We start from the raw sequence: 15,124 nt of genomic DNA on the forward strand, positions 1-15,124 counted from the left end.
CATCCCTGGCAGTGCTCAAGGCCAGGTTGGACACAGGGGCTTGGAGCAAGCTGCTCCAGTGGAAGGGGTCCTTGCCCGTGGCAGGGGTTGGAGCTGGAGGAGCTTTAAGGTCCCTTCAACCCACCCCAGGCTGTGGTTCGATGCCTCCATGGGTCACGTCGTCCCACAGCCGCCCCAGCACCGCTCTCTATGGCCATGGGGTTCTCACCTCCCTATTCCCGGCAGCCCCAACGGCTCCCCGGCAACCGTCTATCCCGCGCAGGCGCCCCGGTGCGGCCCGGATGTGACGTCAGGCGGCGGCGCGGCGCGGCCTCCCTCACGCCGCGGCTCGGGCTCCTTTGTGCGGCGCGGCCGGGGCGATGCTGTCGGGGGGCAAGAAGGGCGCGGAGGCGGCGGCGGGCGGCGAGGGCGGGCCTGAGGCTCCGGTTCCTCCGCCCGCCGCCTCGGGGGCCCCGGGCTCCTCTGCCGAGAGCGGCGGCGCTGCCGAGCGCACGCCCCGCAAGAAGGAGCCGCCGCGGGCCTCGCCCCCGGGCGCTCTGTCCGAGCCGCCGGCCGCTGGGGCCGGGCCTGCTCCCGGCGCCGAGACCACGGGTACCGCCGAGACCCCCGAGGGCCGCAGGACCAGCCGGCGCAAGCGGGCCAAGGTGCGTGGGGGTGCGGGGAGAGCGGTCCCAGTGCCGCGGGCTGTGTGCGGGCTTGTTGCGGCCCTGCCGCTGCTCGGTGCCGCCCGGGGGTTAATAGCGAGGTTTATGGGTGGAATCTAAAGGCTGCAAACAGCCTCTGGTGATCTGTGCCTGTGCTGTGTGTCTGGTACGTGACAGTCGTGAGTTACTGTGGACATGGAGAAAGTGCCGTTTCTTTTGTGAACATTTCATTGGAAACCTCCGTGCAGAAGACTCTGAGGATCTCTGCTGTGCCCAGTGCTGGGGGGGTGCGATGGGGAGGCTGGAAACGCTCTTGGGAGCTCTCTTGTGCTGTAGCCACGGCGCTGAATGGCTTCTTCACAGCTCTTACCTGATGTGGTAGCTTGGCCGGTCCTTTGTATGTAGGAGTTGCTGGGTAGGTCAGCCTGGTGCATCCTGTAACCTGCCCGAGGGGAGCCTGAGCTGAGCTCTTAGGCAGAAGCTCTTCCCTGTGAGGGTGCTGAGGCGCTGGCACAGGGTGCCCAGAGAAGCTGTGGCTGCCCCATCCCTGGCAGTGCTCAAGGCCAGGTTGGACACAGGGGCTTGGAGCAAGCTGCTCCAGTGGAAGGGGTCCCTGCCCGTTGTAGGGGGGTTGGAGCTGGATGAGCTTTAAGGTCCCTTCAACCCAAACCATTCTGTGATCTCTCAAGGCACCATACCTGGGTTTTACTCGCTTTACATTCGTCTGTTTACAAGCAGGAATCAGTGCAGTGTCTGTGGGTTTGCTAAGGGTGTTAATCTCTTTTGGCAGAGCATCTCCCCATTGTCCCTTCAGGGTAGCACAGGGTCACCTTCCTGTGAGTGTCTGGGGGGTGAGCTCAGTTGAGGAGGGTGTCCAGGTTGAAAGCAAACCAAGGGAAAAGCTTGGAGTTTTCCGTTGGACTCAGTTGTTCTCTGCAAGCTGTGTGAGCTCAAGGAGGAAGGGAGCCTTCAGAGGGCCTTGGGGCAGAAGCAGTTTGTGTTGGGTTTGAATACCTGTGATAATGTGCTTATGGTGCCGTGGGATCATTGAAACTTGCTCCAGAACCTGGGTTCACAAAAGATCCTGGGGGTGCAGTGTTTGCTGGGCAGTGAGAACTGGATGTGCTGGACAGGGAACGTGAACATCTAAAAGGTGGCTCATGGAGCGTGTTGGTGTTTTACTGAATTCAGGCTTTCCTGTACACGACTTCCCAGTGCTGTTGGGAACTGTGCCTGTTATTGCCCTGTCTTAATGAACTTGGACTGTGACAGAGGTGTTGATCTCTTGAAGACACATGGAGAGTTGCTTTGGTCATCACAAGGTGACCTCTAGGATGCTGGAGGGTCACAGATGCTTTCTCTTTCTTTTTCCCATGGCTGTGTATTGAGAAGTGGTTTATTCCCTTTCCAACAGGTAGAAATACACAAACTTTCTAACTTGGGGAAAAAAGCCTGGTTTCTGAACCAGTGTGAGATGCACCCAAGGAAATCCGTGTGAATCTTGTGTACAGGTCTGGTCACCCAGGTTTGACAGCTGAATTCAAGCTGGAATATGTGGATTGGACATAGAGGTGATTTGTTACCCCTGGGCTTGACAGGGAGGTGAAGAAGGGGGAGAAAGCCAGAGAGGTTGAATGATAATATAACGAGTACCAATAAACTGAGTTCTGTAGGAGCAGCAAGTTCCTATTATTGGACAGTTGGGTACCAAAGACTTTAGTGGAGATAAAACAGGAACTAGCTAAGCTGTTGGAGATTTTATCACATGGCAGCTGTAATAAGACAAGGTAGCTCAGGCCTTTTGAGCTATGGGCAGTTTTGTTGTTTGCAGTGTTCATTTTAGCAGTGAGACTTAGAGACATCTTCAGTGTGTTTATCCCCTGTGGTGCTTCTTACAGGTGGAGTATAGGGAGATGGACGAGAGTCTTGCAAACCTGTCAGAAGATGAGTATTACTCTGAAGAAGAGAGAAATGCTAAGGCTGAGAAAGAGAAGAAACTGCCACCACCACCTCCACCAGCTCCTGCAGAGGAGGAGAATGAAAGCGAGCCGGAGGAGCCATCTGGTGAGTAGAGAGACCTTCTTCTCCTTCTCTGACACTACTTACCTCTTCTATTGCTAGAAATTAAGTGGGGTCAGGTGCAGCATCATGAATCTTGAGTCTGGTTTTGAATGGTTGTTCTACAGTGTTTTCTTTGCTGGCCCAATTTGGGAAGGAGGGGAAATCACAGAAGAGCAGCTTGGTAAAGATGGGAATATGCATGATTTAATTCCAGATTTAATAAGCCAAACTTCTCATGCTGTATTCTCATTATCCTTATTGACTTGTCTTTGGAAGCTTGTTGACCAGAATAGCCTCTTTGGCATTTAACTGTCACACCTGCTCGTGTACCAACAGTCACTTATCCCTCTGAGAGGTTAGATTTACTGAGGGGATCGCTATGCAGGAGAGCTGGTTTAATCTACAGTGATTCCTGTGGCTTTAAAACTATGACTGATCTTAAGTTCTGGTTGGATCCTGTGTGCTTAAACTTCAGTGCTTTCCTTATTGCCTTTGACAGACTTGCCAAGCTTCACTTTTCATTGGGAAGGTTTTGGGTCAGTCTTGTTCAGGAAGCAGCTGCTTTTGAGATTTCATGGGGTTAGCAGTACCCTCTCCCTCTGTTGTGTTTCCAGCTCCCACCAGTAGCTGGGTCTGGTGTTGATGTGTCACTCTGCTATGTACAAAATCACACTTTGGCAAAGTTTAGCTGTTGCAGAGACTCTCTGAGGTGATGTGTGCACCAGCTGGTTCTAGACAGTAGCTGAAATCTAGTGGCTGAACTTTTGATAGTTCATCACTGATGTGGATAACCGTTAATGTTCAGTTCTGCTGCTCTTATTTGGCTTCTTTTGGCTGGCAGGTTTGAGAATGTAGACAATGTGGCTGGTGTCAATTTGGGGATACTTACCTTCAGTGTCAGAAAATACATTAATAGCCACGGTTGGGTGCTATCTCTTGGGATTTGCCCCTGTAATCTCTCTTCAGTTGTGGCTGTTGGCTTCTGGCTGGATACTGGAATAGTGTAGCTCATCTGCTTGACTGAAATATTTGCAATGATGAAAATCCTCCCTGCCCCCAGCTGAAGCTGATCTATCAGAAATGGAATTTTGATATGTGTAATTAAGCAAATATCTTAAAGTTTTCAATTTAATTTAGCTCAGACTTTGGGTTTAATCCCTGAGGCCTGATACTAATACATTTCTGGTGTTCTCAGATGTTTTCTGAGAGATCTCTCAGGTACCTCTGCCATTTTGCACCTCTAGGAGTGATTACTGGAATTGGTTTGAGGCATAATCAGTGAAGTGTTTTACCCTGTGAAGGAAGAGTTGTGGAAAATAGGCAGTGATAGACACATGCTGTTCTATGCATACAAGAGTCTCTTAGGCAGTTATTCCATGAGCACTCGATTTAGTCAACCAACTTGAGAACGGGCTATATCCAGCTGCCTAGAGATGAGGAGATTTCAGGTCATTGTATCCTTTCTTCATTCCCAGAAATGCTGTGATATGCATGAAGCAGTGATGTAGGAAGATGACAGATTTTCCATTGTCATTCCATAGCTAGTCCTGCTGTATTTTTAAAGGCTTCTGAAACCATGCACATTGGTGGATCTGTCTTTGTTAATACACGTCAGGAGCATCAGGTCATCTCTTGCTGGCTGTTAAAGTGCCCTGAAACCTCTCATTCAAACAGCTGTTAGCAGGAAGGGGCATTGGAGTCTGCTGTGTGTAGAAGCAGTGTTTATGGTAGAGTTGTTTTTCTCTCTGTTGCTGCTTTGAAACAAATAGAAATGTTCAATAAGAAGTATTGAGTAGGGCAGTAATTCTAGAACAGGATTGCATATTGAAAATACAACAAAATAGAGGTTGTTTGTGTACTGCTGTTAATTTATTCTCATTGCAGACCTGAATAATTTCCTTTGTACGTTTAAAGCCTGTAAAAGCATAGGTAGTGCAGTAGAGGTGTAAAGCTGTCGTGTTACAGGTTATGACCCTTTGTGTTGAAAAGCCTCATTTGCAAACTTAACCATGTAATAGGGACAGTGGCTGGTGTTTCATTAGTCCTCACTGTCAGTTTACAGTAGAAGGAGGTTATTAAATATCACACTTCAGGTGACAGCAAAATGCTGGTTTTATTTGGGGTGGGTTCCATTGATGTGTTCCACTGTGGGAAATTCCAGATGTTTTGGCTCTGCGAATTGTTATAGTCTGCATTTGCAGGATCTGCTGTGTTTTATTGCAGAGCAGTTTGAAAAGGTGCAAGAGGATTTCATGATTAAGGCAATTTCCTTAAAGTATCTCTCTTTTTTAACTGAGAAATATTTTCTGATGGCAGAAAGCTTCCAAACTCCCTGTCAGTGCTGAGTGACATTTGTGGTGTTTGCCAGCACCCCTTTGGAATGAGGAGCTTGCTGCTTTCGTTTTTCTCTTCTAAGGATCTTTCTTGTTTGTCCTTGCCGGATGGCATTTTCACTTTTCTGGCCTCCTGAAGGTACTCTTTACCAGCTCCTTTTCTTCCTCTTGTCTGTGGGCATCTTGTGTTTCTAGCTGCTGTTTTCCTAGAGCGTGCAAGACTGATCATGATTCAGATGGACGTCAAGTGAACAGTCACACTCGGTGCTGCTCTCTCTGTCTTTCATCCGACTTGTCTGTTTTCCTAATGAAACTCAGTACACAGTTGTAATCATGGGCCACCAGTCTTGATTTTAAGACAATATGAAGGGGACTCTTTTGTTGCCCTTCTTCCTGCCTGCTCCTCAGCTGGTATTCTGTTGCCTTGGGACTTCCAACAGATTCTGCTCCTGCTCATGTTGTGTTGGGCTGCAGTAACTGGATGTCAGCAGGGATCAGCAGTTCGCTTGCTGCTCTGTTCCTTTGCAGCTGGAACCTGACTTTCTTAGGGGGAAGGAGAGCAACCTGCACTAGAGACCTTGTTTCCATACTTCTGTACTTGGACTGGGTAATGATTAGAATTGTGTCTGAGCAAGCAGTAATAGTGATGCTTTCTTTTTTGACCTGCTTTAGCTGTTCCTATCAGAAGAGGGGAAAATGCTGATGTTTTCTTATAAGTAACCTGGGAGCAATTTTGTCCAATCTCCTCATTGTCGGTACTAATTTAGGGATAGTGAATGCAAGAAGCTGATGTCAGCATCTTTTCAATTTCTTAACTTACAGAAGGCATAAATACAACTTTTCCTGCAAACGAATGGCCTGTGCTGGAGGTTAAGTATGAACGTTTTTGTTGTGTTAGTCTTTCCAGAACAGAAGCAGGTCTTGGAATGTCCCAGCAAAATAAAGAACTTCCAGTGTAGATGAAGTGAGACATTTTTTTCTTGCTGTTCCAGATACATCAGTTCATGTAATCCTGATTTTGGGACTTCTGAGGCCTCTGAAAATGCAGTTATTTGTTACAGTCTGTCTTGTGAGTTTTTGAACATGTTACAGCATTCCAGATGTTAACCCAGGTTATCAATGCATGAAAACATTTGGTTCGCTTTCTGTGCCTTTGCTTTAGGGGTGCGATTTGTAATTCAGCTGAAATTCAGCTGCAATTGCAGTGTATCCCCTGAGAGCCTCAAATTGCAGTCTGGCAAAAGTGGCCACCCAGTTTCAGCCTCTGAAGAGTAATCTTAGCAGTTGTGTGTTCAGCCTTAGGTTAGGCCTTACTCTTGCCTGTTTGGAGATGACACCTTGAGCAGTTCTGCTCTAGAAAGTGACTGTTCCATTTGCTACCAGGACCTCAGCAGTTTGTTTCAGTGGGGGTTTGCTTGGACTTGAGAAAGCACCCAATTTGCTGCCTTGGTGCAGCAGCAGCCAAACACTGCTGGGCTGTCCCTGTAGCCTTCCATGGCTTTCTGCTCTCTGGAGGTGACAACAGTAGGCAAATAAATACCTGACTGTGCAAGGATATTGCTTACAAGCTGAACTTGGAGCTAGCATCTCTTGCGACGATGAGCAGTGTGTGAGGTGACCTACATCACCTTTGTTCCTGCAGATATCTCGGCTGTACTCCATCTCTGTTCCTTGTTGTGCTGTAGTCCTGTCAAGGCTGCTGTTAGGACTTGCATGCAGGCTAAGGCAGTTTTGAGACTTCTCCAGATCTTTCAGATGAGTGCTTTGCCTTTCCTCATGTTTTCAGCCCTGGATACATTGGAAGACTGATGTCTTTCAGTGCTGGGTATTGACCACATTGCATGGATTGAAATGTGCTTGATTCAGAGGTGATCTTTGTGTGTCAGAACACTGTTGGTGGATCAAGGGCACTGAAGCCAAAACAAGTGGTCTGAGCCTTTCAAACCCAGTTCTGTCATCAAGCTTCAGGGAAGGGTTTATGGCAGAATACTAAAAAGAGCAGGCTCTTTTGAGAGTAAGAGGCTTTTTGGAGTGGTTCAAACTATCCCCTTGCACATGGAGAGACTCAGGACAACAAGGGCAAGATTATCAAATCCCTTTGGTATGTGACCCATGGAATGTGGTGGTACCCACCCACCAGATCTGGGCAGTAAGAAATGTAAACTCATTAATCAAATCCTAGACATTCATGAAGTCATCATAAGTATTTAGCCACTAGGAATGTTGTATGCTTCTTTATGTCCCATTAAGTCTGATGTAAAGCGTTCCAATCACATGGATAACACGTAGAAGACTGCAGAGATTGGTGCCCTGAACCTAGGTTCCAGCAGATGGGATTCTCAGGAAATGGGTTTAGCTGGTTGGTGGAATTTAATATCTACAACGCCAACTGCCGGGCCTTTATGTCCAGTATGGTTTAACTTATGGAGTAAGGTCCCTGAGTTCTCCTCTTTCCTTCCACAGGGCAAGCAGGAGGACTTCAAGACGACAATTCTGGAGGGTATGGAGACGGCCAAGCATCAGGTGAGGGTGGCGTTTGATGCTTGCCAATTAGTAGCAGGAGCCGCCAGGTTAGGGAGTGATGCTTGCAAGTGCGCACGGGTGCGGTTGTTCAGGACTTAGCCAGAGGTACAGGAGCTGTTTAACAAGTGAGGGGTATTTCCAGCTTCAGTTGAGGTCTGTACCAGCTGCAGGGAGGACACCAACCTCTGTTGAAATGCCTCAGGCCGATCTCTCATCCCTCCACTCCTCTCCTTGTGCAGAGGAGTTCAAACGTGCAGAAAGGTGTTTCTTACCTGGCCAGTTTCTGCCACCCTGAGTGACAGGGAAAGGCCTGGGCTCCAGCACAGCAGAACCTTTCCTCTGATCTGCTGAAGGAACCTCGCAGGGAGTGCCTTTCTGCTCCTTTGTTCTTGTGCTTTTTCCTTTAGAGAGGTTTGTGCTTGAGCCAGTGGTGAGCCCAGGAGATTTATCTGTCAGGGACAGGCGTAGTCTGCTTCTGGGTTGGGAATTCGCCATTTGGCCTGAGTTCTGGTGCTGGCAGCATGCACCTACTGCTCGATTCCCACAGTTGGTGTCTTGACTCCTAAGTGCTTTGAGTGCAAGGGAAAATCTTCCTCCAGCTCTGCCACTTCTGCTCTCACTTAAGGGTTGAGGATTAGGGTTTTAAGCAAAGGAGCTGAAGGATCCAGAGCCTATTCTGTACCTCCAGGTTGCTCTTTTTGAAGCAAATATAACTTCAGGATGCTCATCTGAGAGTGCATCCTTGCTGTTCTAAGTAAAGAAGTTATGGTTTGGATCTTACCACTTGCATGGGATTTCTGATTGTTGCAGATTGTGGGCTTAAGGATGCGTTGCCTGCTTTGTTTTCAGGCAGGCACTGGCTGTTTGGAAATTGTGCATATTTTACATTTGATGTATATGCTGAGGGTGTGCTTTAACAATTGTCTGATTCAGCAGCCAAGTGACTTCCCTTCAGAGGGTTTTTAATCTGCACATGTTTCAGTCCATAAATGAGCAGCATCTCTCAAGATTCCTCACGTGGGGAAGAAGATAATCAAAACTTCAGCACGTTGGTGGCTGATGCTGAATGTCAGGAAATGGCAATGTGTGCACAACTGTGTGTCAAGAGATGAGCATCCAGGACTTCAGTCTAGGCTGACCTATCCCTTCAGTCATGGAACAGTTGCCTGCCCCAAGGACAGTTCTGAACTGGTACTGCCTTTACTGTGTTGCTTTTGTGAAACACAAGCAGTAAGGTTGTGGGATGGGGGGGATTTAACCACTCTGAAATGGATTTCCCTTGGAGTTGTGTAGTTGCAGAAGTAAATTCAGGGACATGCAGGTTTTGGAAGATTTTCTGATGGCTGGGCCAAATGAAATGAAGTGTTCGCTGGGTTTGGGTGTTGTCATGGACATGTGGCCCTAAAAAACCCAAACCAACAATCCCTTCCCCCTGCTTGGGGTTATTGCCAGGGCTATTTCTCCGACTTCTCAATTGGAATAAATAGGTTACAGAGCTTTCCAAGAAATGAGTGAGCTCCCCTAATGGACATGGGTGCAAGTTTCTTGGTAGTTGACCACTGCGCCATGGGCGATGCTCTTTAGCAGATGTCAGGAGAAGCCTACTCATTGTTTCTCCCTGTAAGAGGGAGTCAGGTTTATCACTGGAGAAGCTGGAATTCCAGCAGAGCTGCGGGTTTCTATTCCATCACTGCATATTAGTGTCAAGAATTAATGTGGTGTGTTAACTTCTCCTATTATGAATTCCATTTTACTTTCTTGCAGTGCTCTGTTGCCTCTGGTACTAATTTCCTCTTGTTGTAAAATTCCTGTAAATGATCACAGACCGTTTTCTTTCCCTTGAGCCATCATGCAGTTAGGTCTTATCTTTGCTTGTGAATGAATTGTGGGGTTTTAGCTTTACCACCATTTCCTTGCTTACATTCTTTTCTTCACCTTTGGGATGTAAAATCCCTTGGAAATTAAAGCTGTGTGTGCCTGCACCAGAACTGAAAGAAGTTTTCTCCCCAGTACAGCCACGTGTGTACCTCTGCACATGAACCTCAAACCTGCAAACAGTTGTCTTGGTTACTGTCATAAACTGCAAGCTTGTCTGGTCTTTGAACTGTTAGAATCTTTTGGAACAGTTCCAGTTTCAGTGGATGATCCTGATCTTACTGCATTACCTGTGTGGTTTTCTCTCTTGGGATATGGGTTTATATCTTTCCAGGTTGAATGTCCTCTCCTCTGTCTGTCCCGATCTTAACACACTTCCTAGGACATAGGAGTTTCTCTTCCTCTTGCTGCATTTCCCATCTCAGTGTTGCATTTGGCTCACTGTGCCTGCAGGGTTTGCTTTCTGCACTTGTGCTGTAACACTTTATACAGCTGTGGCTTGGTTTGTTACTTTAGAGTATATTTTATATATGTAGGACAACAGTCAAATGCGATGGAGAATGTAGGGTCCATAACTGTGATTACTTCATTGCCAGTGTTTGAACTGATAGAAGTGCAGGTACCTTTATGAATGAAGTCTTTCCACAGATAAAATGTCTCCTGTATTTATTCAACGTTGGTCTTTGACATGTGGAGCAGCACTAGGGGAGGGACACAGGAAAAGCGTGAATATGATTGTTGGTCATTGCACTGCTTGTGGGGAATATAGAAAATGTGGAACAGGAAAGGTCAAGATGGGTTCCTCCAGGTTGAGGTCAGTGCAAATGAAACCTTGAAAAGCACATGAGGGCTGTAGGCGTTGTGCTTGTGTCTCACAGATCTTTTGGCTTTGAGCAGGCTCCAAAATGTTTTTCATATTCTGGTAGAAACTGGAAACCATGCAAGTAAAGGGCAGATTCTAAAGCAGTTTTATTGATACTGTATTATAGATGTGTTATATTTGATACACGTTTTATTGATGTGTGCCCAGCCCCTGTTATTTCTCAGGGTGTTGGTTGGGGTTTTTGCTTGTTTGCGGTGCAGTTTGTTCATTAACCCTGACTGATGCCTGTAATTCAAAGAACTGTTCACTTGGGAGCCTGCTTGTCTTGCAGAAGTAAAGAAAAGGACTGAGTGAAAGCATGACATGAAACTGGCCCTGTATCACATCATGGCTGGGTGCACTGGCTAGGGAGGGTAGTGTAAAAGTACTTACCTAATGGATCCTTTTGCAGTGCCTGTAGACAACTTGTCTTTTTGTTGTAGGTGTGGAGGGTGCAGCTTTCCAGAGTAGACTTCCACATGACCGCATGACATCTCAAGAAGCTGCCTGCTTCCCTGATATAATCAGTGGGCCACAGCAGACCCAGAAGGTGTTTCTGTACATCAGGAACCGCACGGTAAGTTTATTGTGAAGGTATTGCTGGCAGAAGGGTAGGATGTTTGTGTACCTTGCAAAGGCTGTTTGGCAGTTACCATGTCTAACAGTTGGGAGATTTCCTTGGCTTTGAGACGGTGGGGGTTCATTTCTGCAATTGCTTCATGCTCTGAGTGTCTAAGGAAGGAGTTATCCAGTTCTTGATTGAGGCAATGCTGTGAGGCAGCATAAAGAACCTTTAGTACATTTACAGTGTCCAAAACGTGGTCATAACAACCATCAAAACTATGTGCTACAGCTTTTAAAAGGTAAGCAAACAGAAACCTGGTGCAAATATTCTTTTGATCTCAGCTTAAAGAAGTGTCTGTAGAATACTTTAAAATAATAATCACATACATTGTTGCTTAGAATAAGTCAAACCTCTAAGCTTGTATTTTCGTACTTTGCTTAGCATTCAGTTGCTGTAGTGCTGAGCTGTTAACCCAGTCTTGTGGCTTATTCTCACAACAGAACACTTCCTTTACCTGCTTTGATTTCATGAAAGAACCTGTAACCTTGAAGAAAGGAAACTCTGCTTCTGACTGTTTGTAGCATTTCTGTCTAATTCAAAACTTCACACAACCTAAAACACAGAAAGAAGGGGCAATATTCAAATAATTCACAGGGGAGTTCATGCACTTGAGTTCAGGCCAGCACCTGAAGGTTTAACCTTAACAAAACTTAAACAGTGGCCTTGTGTTTTGCAGGTGATGTTTTTAAATTGTGACAATGCTTTTGGGTTCTTCAGCACAAAAATAGGGTTCAAAGCAAGAAACATCTTGAAAATTGCTTTGTTACCATAGTTAAGAGAGAAAACACCTTCTTGCATTCAGTTTTTTTCACAGACTTAAGATGATCGGGGCATCACAGTGTATCAATCATGGTAGCACCCAGTGCTTAATAACTTCAAAGAGTTATGTGAAATTTATGCATGGTGGACATCATCTTGCTAAGAATGTGACTTCTGCTGTTCCTGTGAAATCCCCCTCGAAGTAACCTAAGTTGTAACTTTTGGGAAGTCTTGAGATACATAAAACCAGACCAGAATGTGAGGAGGGGGGAGAGCTTGGAAAACAGCATGCTCGTATGTATAGTGAGTGAGTAATCCTTTTACAAACACGTCAGAAGCAGAGAAGCCTTCCACTGAATCTGATAAATGGCTGGGATTTGCAGGGCTGTCCTGGAAGAGCTGCATTGCTGGTCTTTGGTCCTTATTCACTATGGATGAGCTTAGAGATGTTCCTAAGCAGGAATCCCTTTCTGAGGAAGACTTGTGAGAGGATCTCCTCCAGTCAGGATAGCAGAGGTTATAGAACAGCGGATGAAGCAAATGGTAATATAAACCCAGTGCTCAGCAGGGCTCTGGGAGAGCTGTGAACTGCAGTGTGCATCCTCTTACTTACAGCTGGCTCAGTGCAAGGGATTTGAAAATATGGAAGAGGGCGTGAAGAGTTCCTGGAGGTTAGAGGAGTTAGACTAGTCAGTCTGGTATTTCCAATTTGCCTGGTAACAAATGGAACCAAGAATTGAATGAATCATCTGGTAAGTAAAGATGGAGTTTGGAAGGCTCACAGTAGCTTTTCTAAAGGGAAGTCATCCTTTACAATCCATCTGAGCTCTTCAGAGTGACCAAAGTGACCAAAGGAGATCCACTTCATTTGAGCTAATGCAGTAATCCCCCCCACCCCAGAATACCCAACCAGCCCGAGGGGAGGGGAGGGGGGGTACACCACAGAACATTAAAAGCTGTGGCTGAATTACTGTTGGTTAAAGCGTATCATGACCATTTACAAAGCAGAGTGTAGGCTGACTGATCTGTTGTGGCAGTGCAGGGCAGTTGTGGTTTGAAGCTTTTAAATCTTCTTCTAAGGCCTGCACTGTTCTGTGTATTTGTAGAGGGGCTAACGGGGGGTGGAACCAGATCATCTTTAGGGTCCCTTCCAACCCAAACCAGTCTGGGATTCTGTGATAATTCATATTTCACAGGCAGCTCCTCCTGCTTGGTTTTTGAACTGTAACTGTTCTCTACGTGTTCTTGAGTATATGTGGGCAGTGGAGCCCATGGTAGTGTCTTGTATCAGTGAAGACAGAGTAGGTGATTCTGGCACTGCTGTTTTGTAGCTTTTGTTCTGTGTGTGTGTGTTTTGTTGGATGTGTGATGAGGAGATTGCTGGCTTGATGTGTTTCCACTTAGTTGAACTGGTGTAGGAAGTTCAAATGGACTCTATTGCACCTTAAAATACACCGGAAGGCAAAGTTCAGTGGCTTGGATAGCACTGCCAGAGTGTGACTTGTTGGAGGGTTTCATCTAACAACATTTGGGAACACACAGAAAACACCTCTTTTGTAACACTTAATGTGTCTTATTGTTCATTTAAATACAGCTGCAGCTCTGGCTGGATAACCCAAAGATTCAGTTGACATTTGAGGCAACTATCCAACAATTAGAAGCACCTTATAATAGTAAGTCAAATCTTTTACTGCCAAAACCATACCATGTGTATCATTGCTGTTGGTTTTCAGGTTTGATTGGCTAAAAGTTGCTTAAAATCAGGAGAGGGTTTCAGATGGGTCCTTTTCTTAGTGGAGCCCTGTGAGAGTTCATGTCAAGAATGGACCAATGCAGTATGCTCATGTTTCAGGTTTGTTCAGGTTCATTTGTCTGGTAAAGAAATACATCCTTAGCATACTTCAGAAAAGGCTGGTAACAAGGTGGGTTGGTACAGAAGTTCCGTGAGAGGGAATTCCCATACAGCTTGTAAAGCTTGCTACAGCTTCATGGTGCTTTGCAGCTGTGAGATTTGCTTAATCACAAGGTTTCTGGGAGACATTAAAAAATTGCATAAAACTTGAATGGCCATAGTGAAAGAAGGCAGTAAAAGGGAGGGACTTTATATGAAAGAATGTAGTGATAGGACAAGGGGGAACGGTTTTAAACTGTCAAAGCAGAGATTTAGGTTAGACATTAGGAAGCTCTTCCCTGTGAGGGTGCTGAGGCGCTGGCACAGGGTGCCCAGAGAAGCTGTGGCTGCCCCATCCCTGGCAGTGTTCAAGGCCAGGTTGGACACAGGGGCTTGGAGCAAGCTGCTCCAGTGGAAGGGGTCCCTGTCCATGGCAGGGGTTGGAACTGGAGGAGCTTTAAGGCCCCTTCCAACCCAAACCATTCTGTGTCTCTATGCAAAGAGCGAGGAGCTACTGCTTGCACATGTAGGCCGTTCTAACCTTCTCATAAAAGCTCCCAGTAAACTGGAAAAGGTGAGGGGAGCCATAAGGAAGTAATTAAAGAAGAAAACAATGCTGAAATGAGTGCAGATACACTGTCAAGTATTGCAAAATAAGGAATGATTGTGTTTATAAAACCAAGCATGAGAACTCAGTGCTCCAGTAATGGGTTGGTTTAACAGTGGTAACTCTCATTTTCTGCATAAAGCTCTCCAGATTTCTGCAGTCAGTTTCAGGAAAGGTGTTCTTCTGCACTAGAGCAATAGAAGCATTTCATGTCCTGTGCATGTCCTGTGCAGCTTTTCAGGCAGGATTCAAAGCTACAGGGTAGCATAAAACCAGCTTGTGGCTTCCAGAAAACTCCTCAGCCTTTCTCAAGAGGATGGATTCTTGGGGAGGGCAGCTGGGGAGCAGGAAGGGCTGTGTTCAGGGTGGTTTTGCTGCCTTGCTGCTGTGATCTGTTTGCTTGTGAAGACGTTCTCAGTGCCAAACATGCAGAATGATGGTGAAACATTCCCATTTTGCAGGTGATACGGTGCTCGTGCACAGAGTACACAGCTACCTGGAGCGGCATGGGCTCATCAACTTCGGGATCTACAAGAGAGTGAAGCCCCTTCCAAGTAAGAAACCTGAAAATGGTTTTGGTTCATTGTTCTGTGATTTTTCAAGCCAAACTTTTGAGACTTTTTCTTCTTTTGGGATAGTCATGCTGAGGGAATAAAAAATGCTGGCAGTGCATTTGGCTCTAGGGTTCATGGGGTTTATTTGGGCCTGGAGGAGCTGTTAATTCAAGTAAATCACTTTGAGAAGGAAAACATGTGCAAATCTTTGGTAGATAATTCAGGGGCTGTCACTGTTGAATGAGTTATCTTCGTTCCTCATTTGAGGAACAAAAGACACAAACACAATCCTATACTTGCACCTCTTTAATGAAATAGGATTCAATAATTAATAAGAATCAGTTTCTTCTTCGAACATTGATTCTTCAGCAGTACTTTTCCTCCTGTTTT

General features: G+C 46.1%; 1 protein-coding gene across 1 annotated transcript in view; it reads left to right on the forward strand.

Annotated features, from left to right (window-relative positions):
* Nucleotides 1–347: 347 nt before the first annotated feature.
* LOC133223181 (lysine-specific histone demethylase 1A) overlaps nt 348–15,124 on the forward strand; it is a 29,049-nt gene continuing 14,272 nt past the window's right edge. Inside the window, exons 1-6 of the mRNA XM_061373657.1 lie at nt 348–644; nt 2,543–2,708; nt 7,502–7,561; nt 10,742–10,875; nt 13,277–13,355; nt 14,642–14,734. Of these exons, the coding sequence (XP_061229641.1) occupies nt 360–644; nt 2,543–2,708; nt 7,502–7,561; nt 10,742–10,875; nt 13,277–13,355; nt 14,642–14,734 (817 nt within the window). The 5' untranslated portion in view covers nt 348–359. The remainder of the gene's footprint in view (nt 645–2,542; nt 2,709–7,501; nt 7,562–10,741; nt 10,876–13,276; nt 13,356–14,641; nt 14,735–15,124) is intronic.

The sequence above is a fragment of the Neopsephotus bourkii genome, unplaced genomic scaffold (genome assembly GCF_033783945.1).
Source record: "Neopsephotus bourkii isolate Nb327-2 ecotype Australia unplaced genomic scaffold, CSIRO-AGI_Nbou_v1 NB_1632, whole genome shotgun sequence".
Taxonomy (NCBI): domain Eukaryota; kingdom Metazoa; phylum Chordata; class Aves; order Psittaciformes; family Psittacidae; genus Neopsephotus; species Neopsephotus bourkii.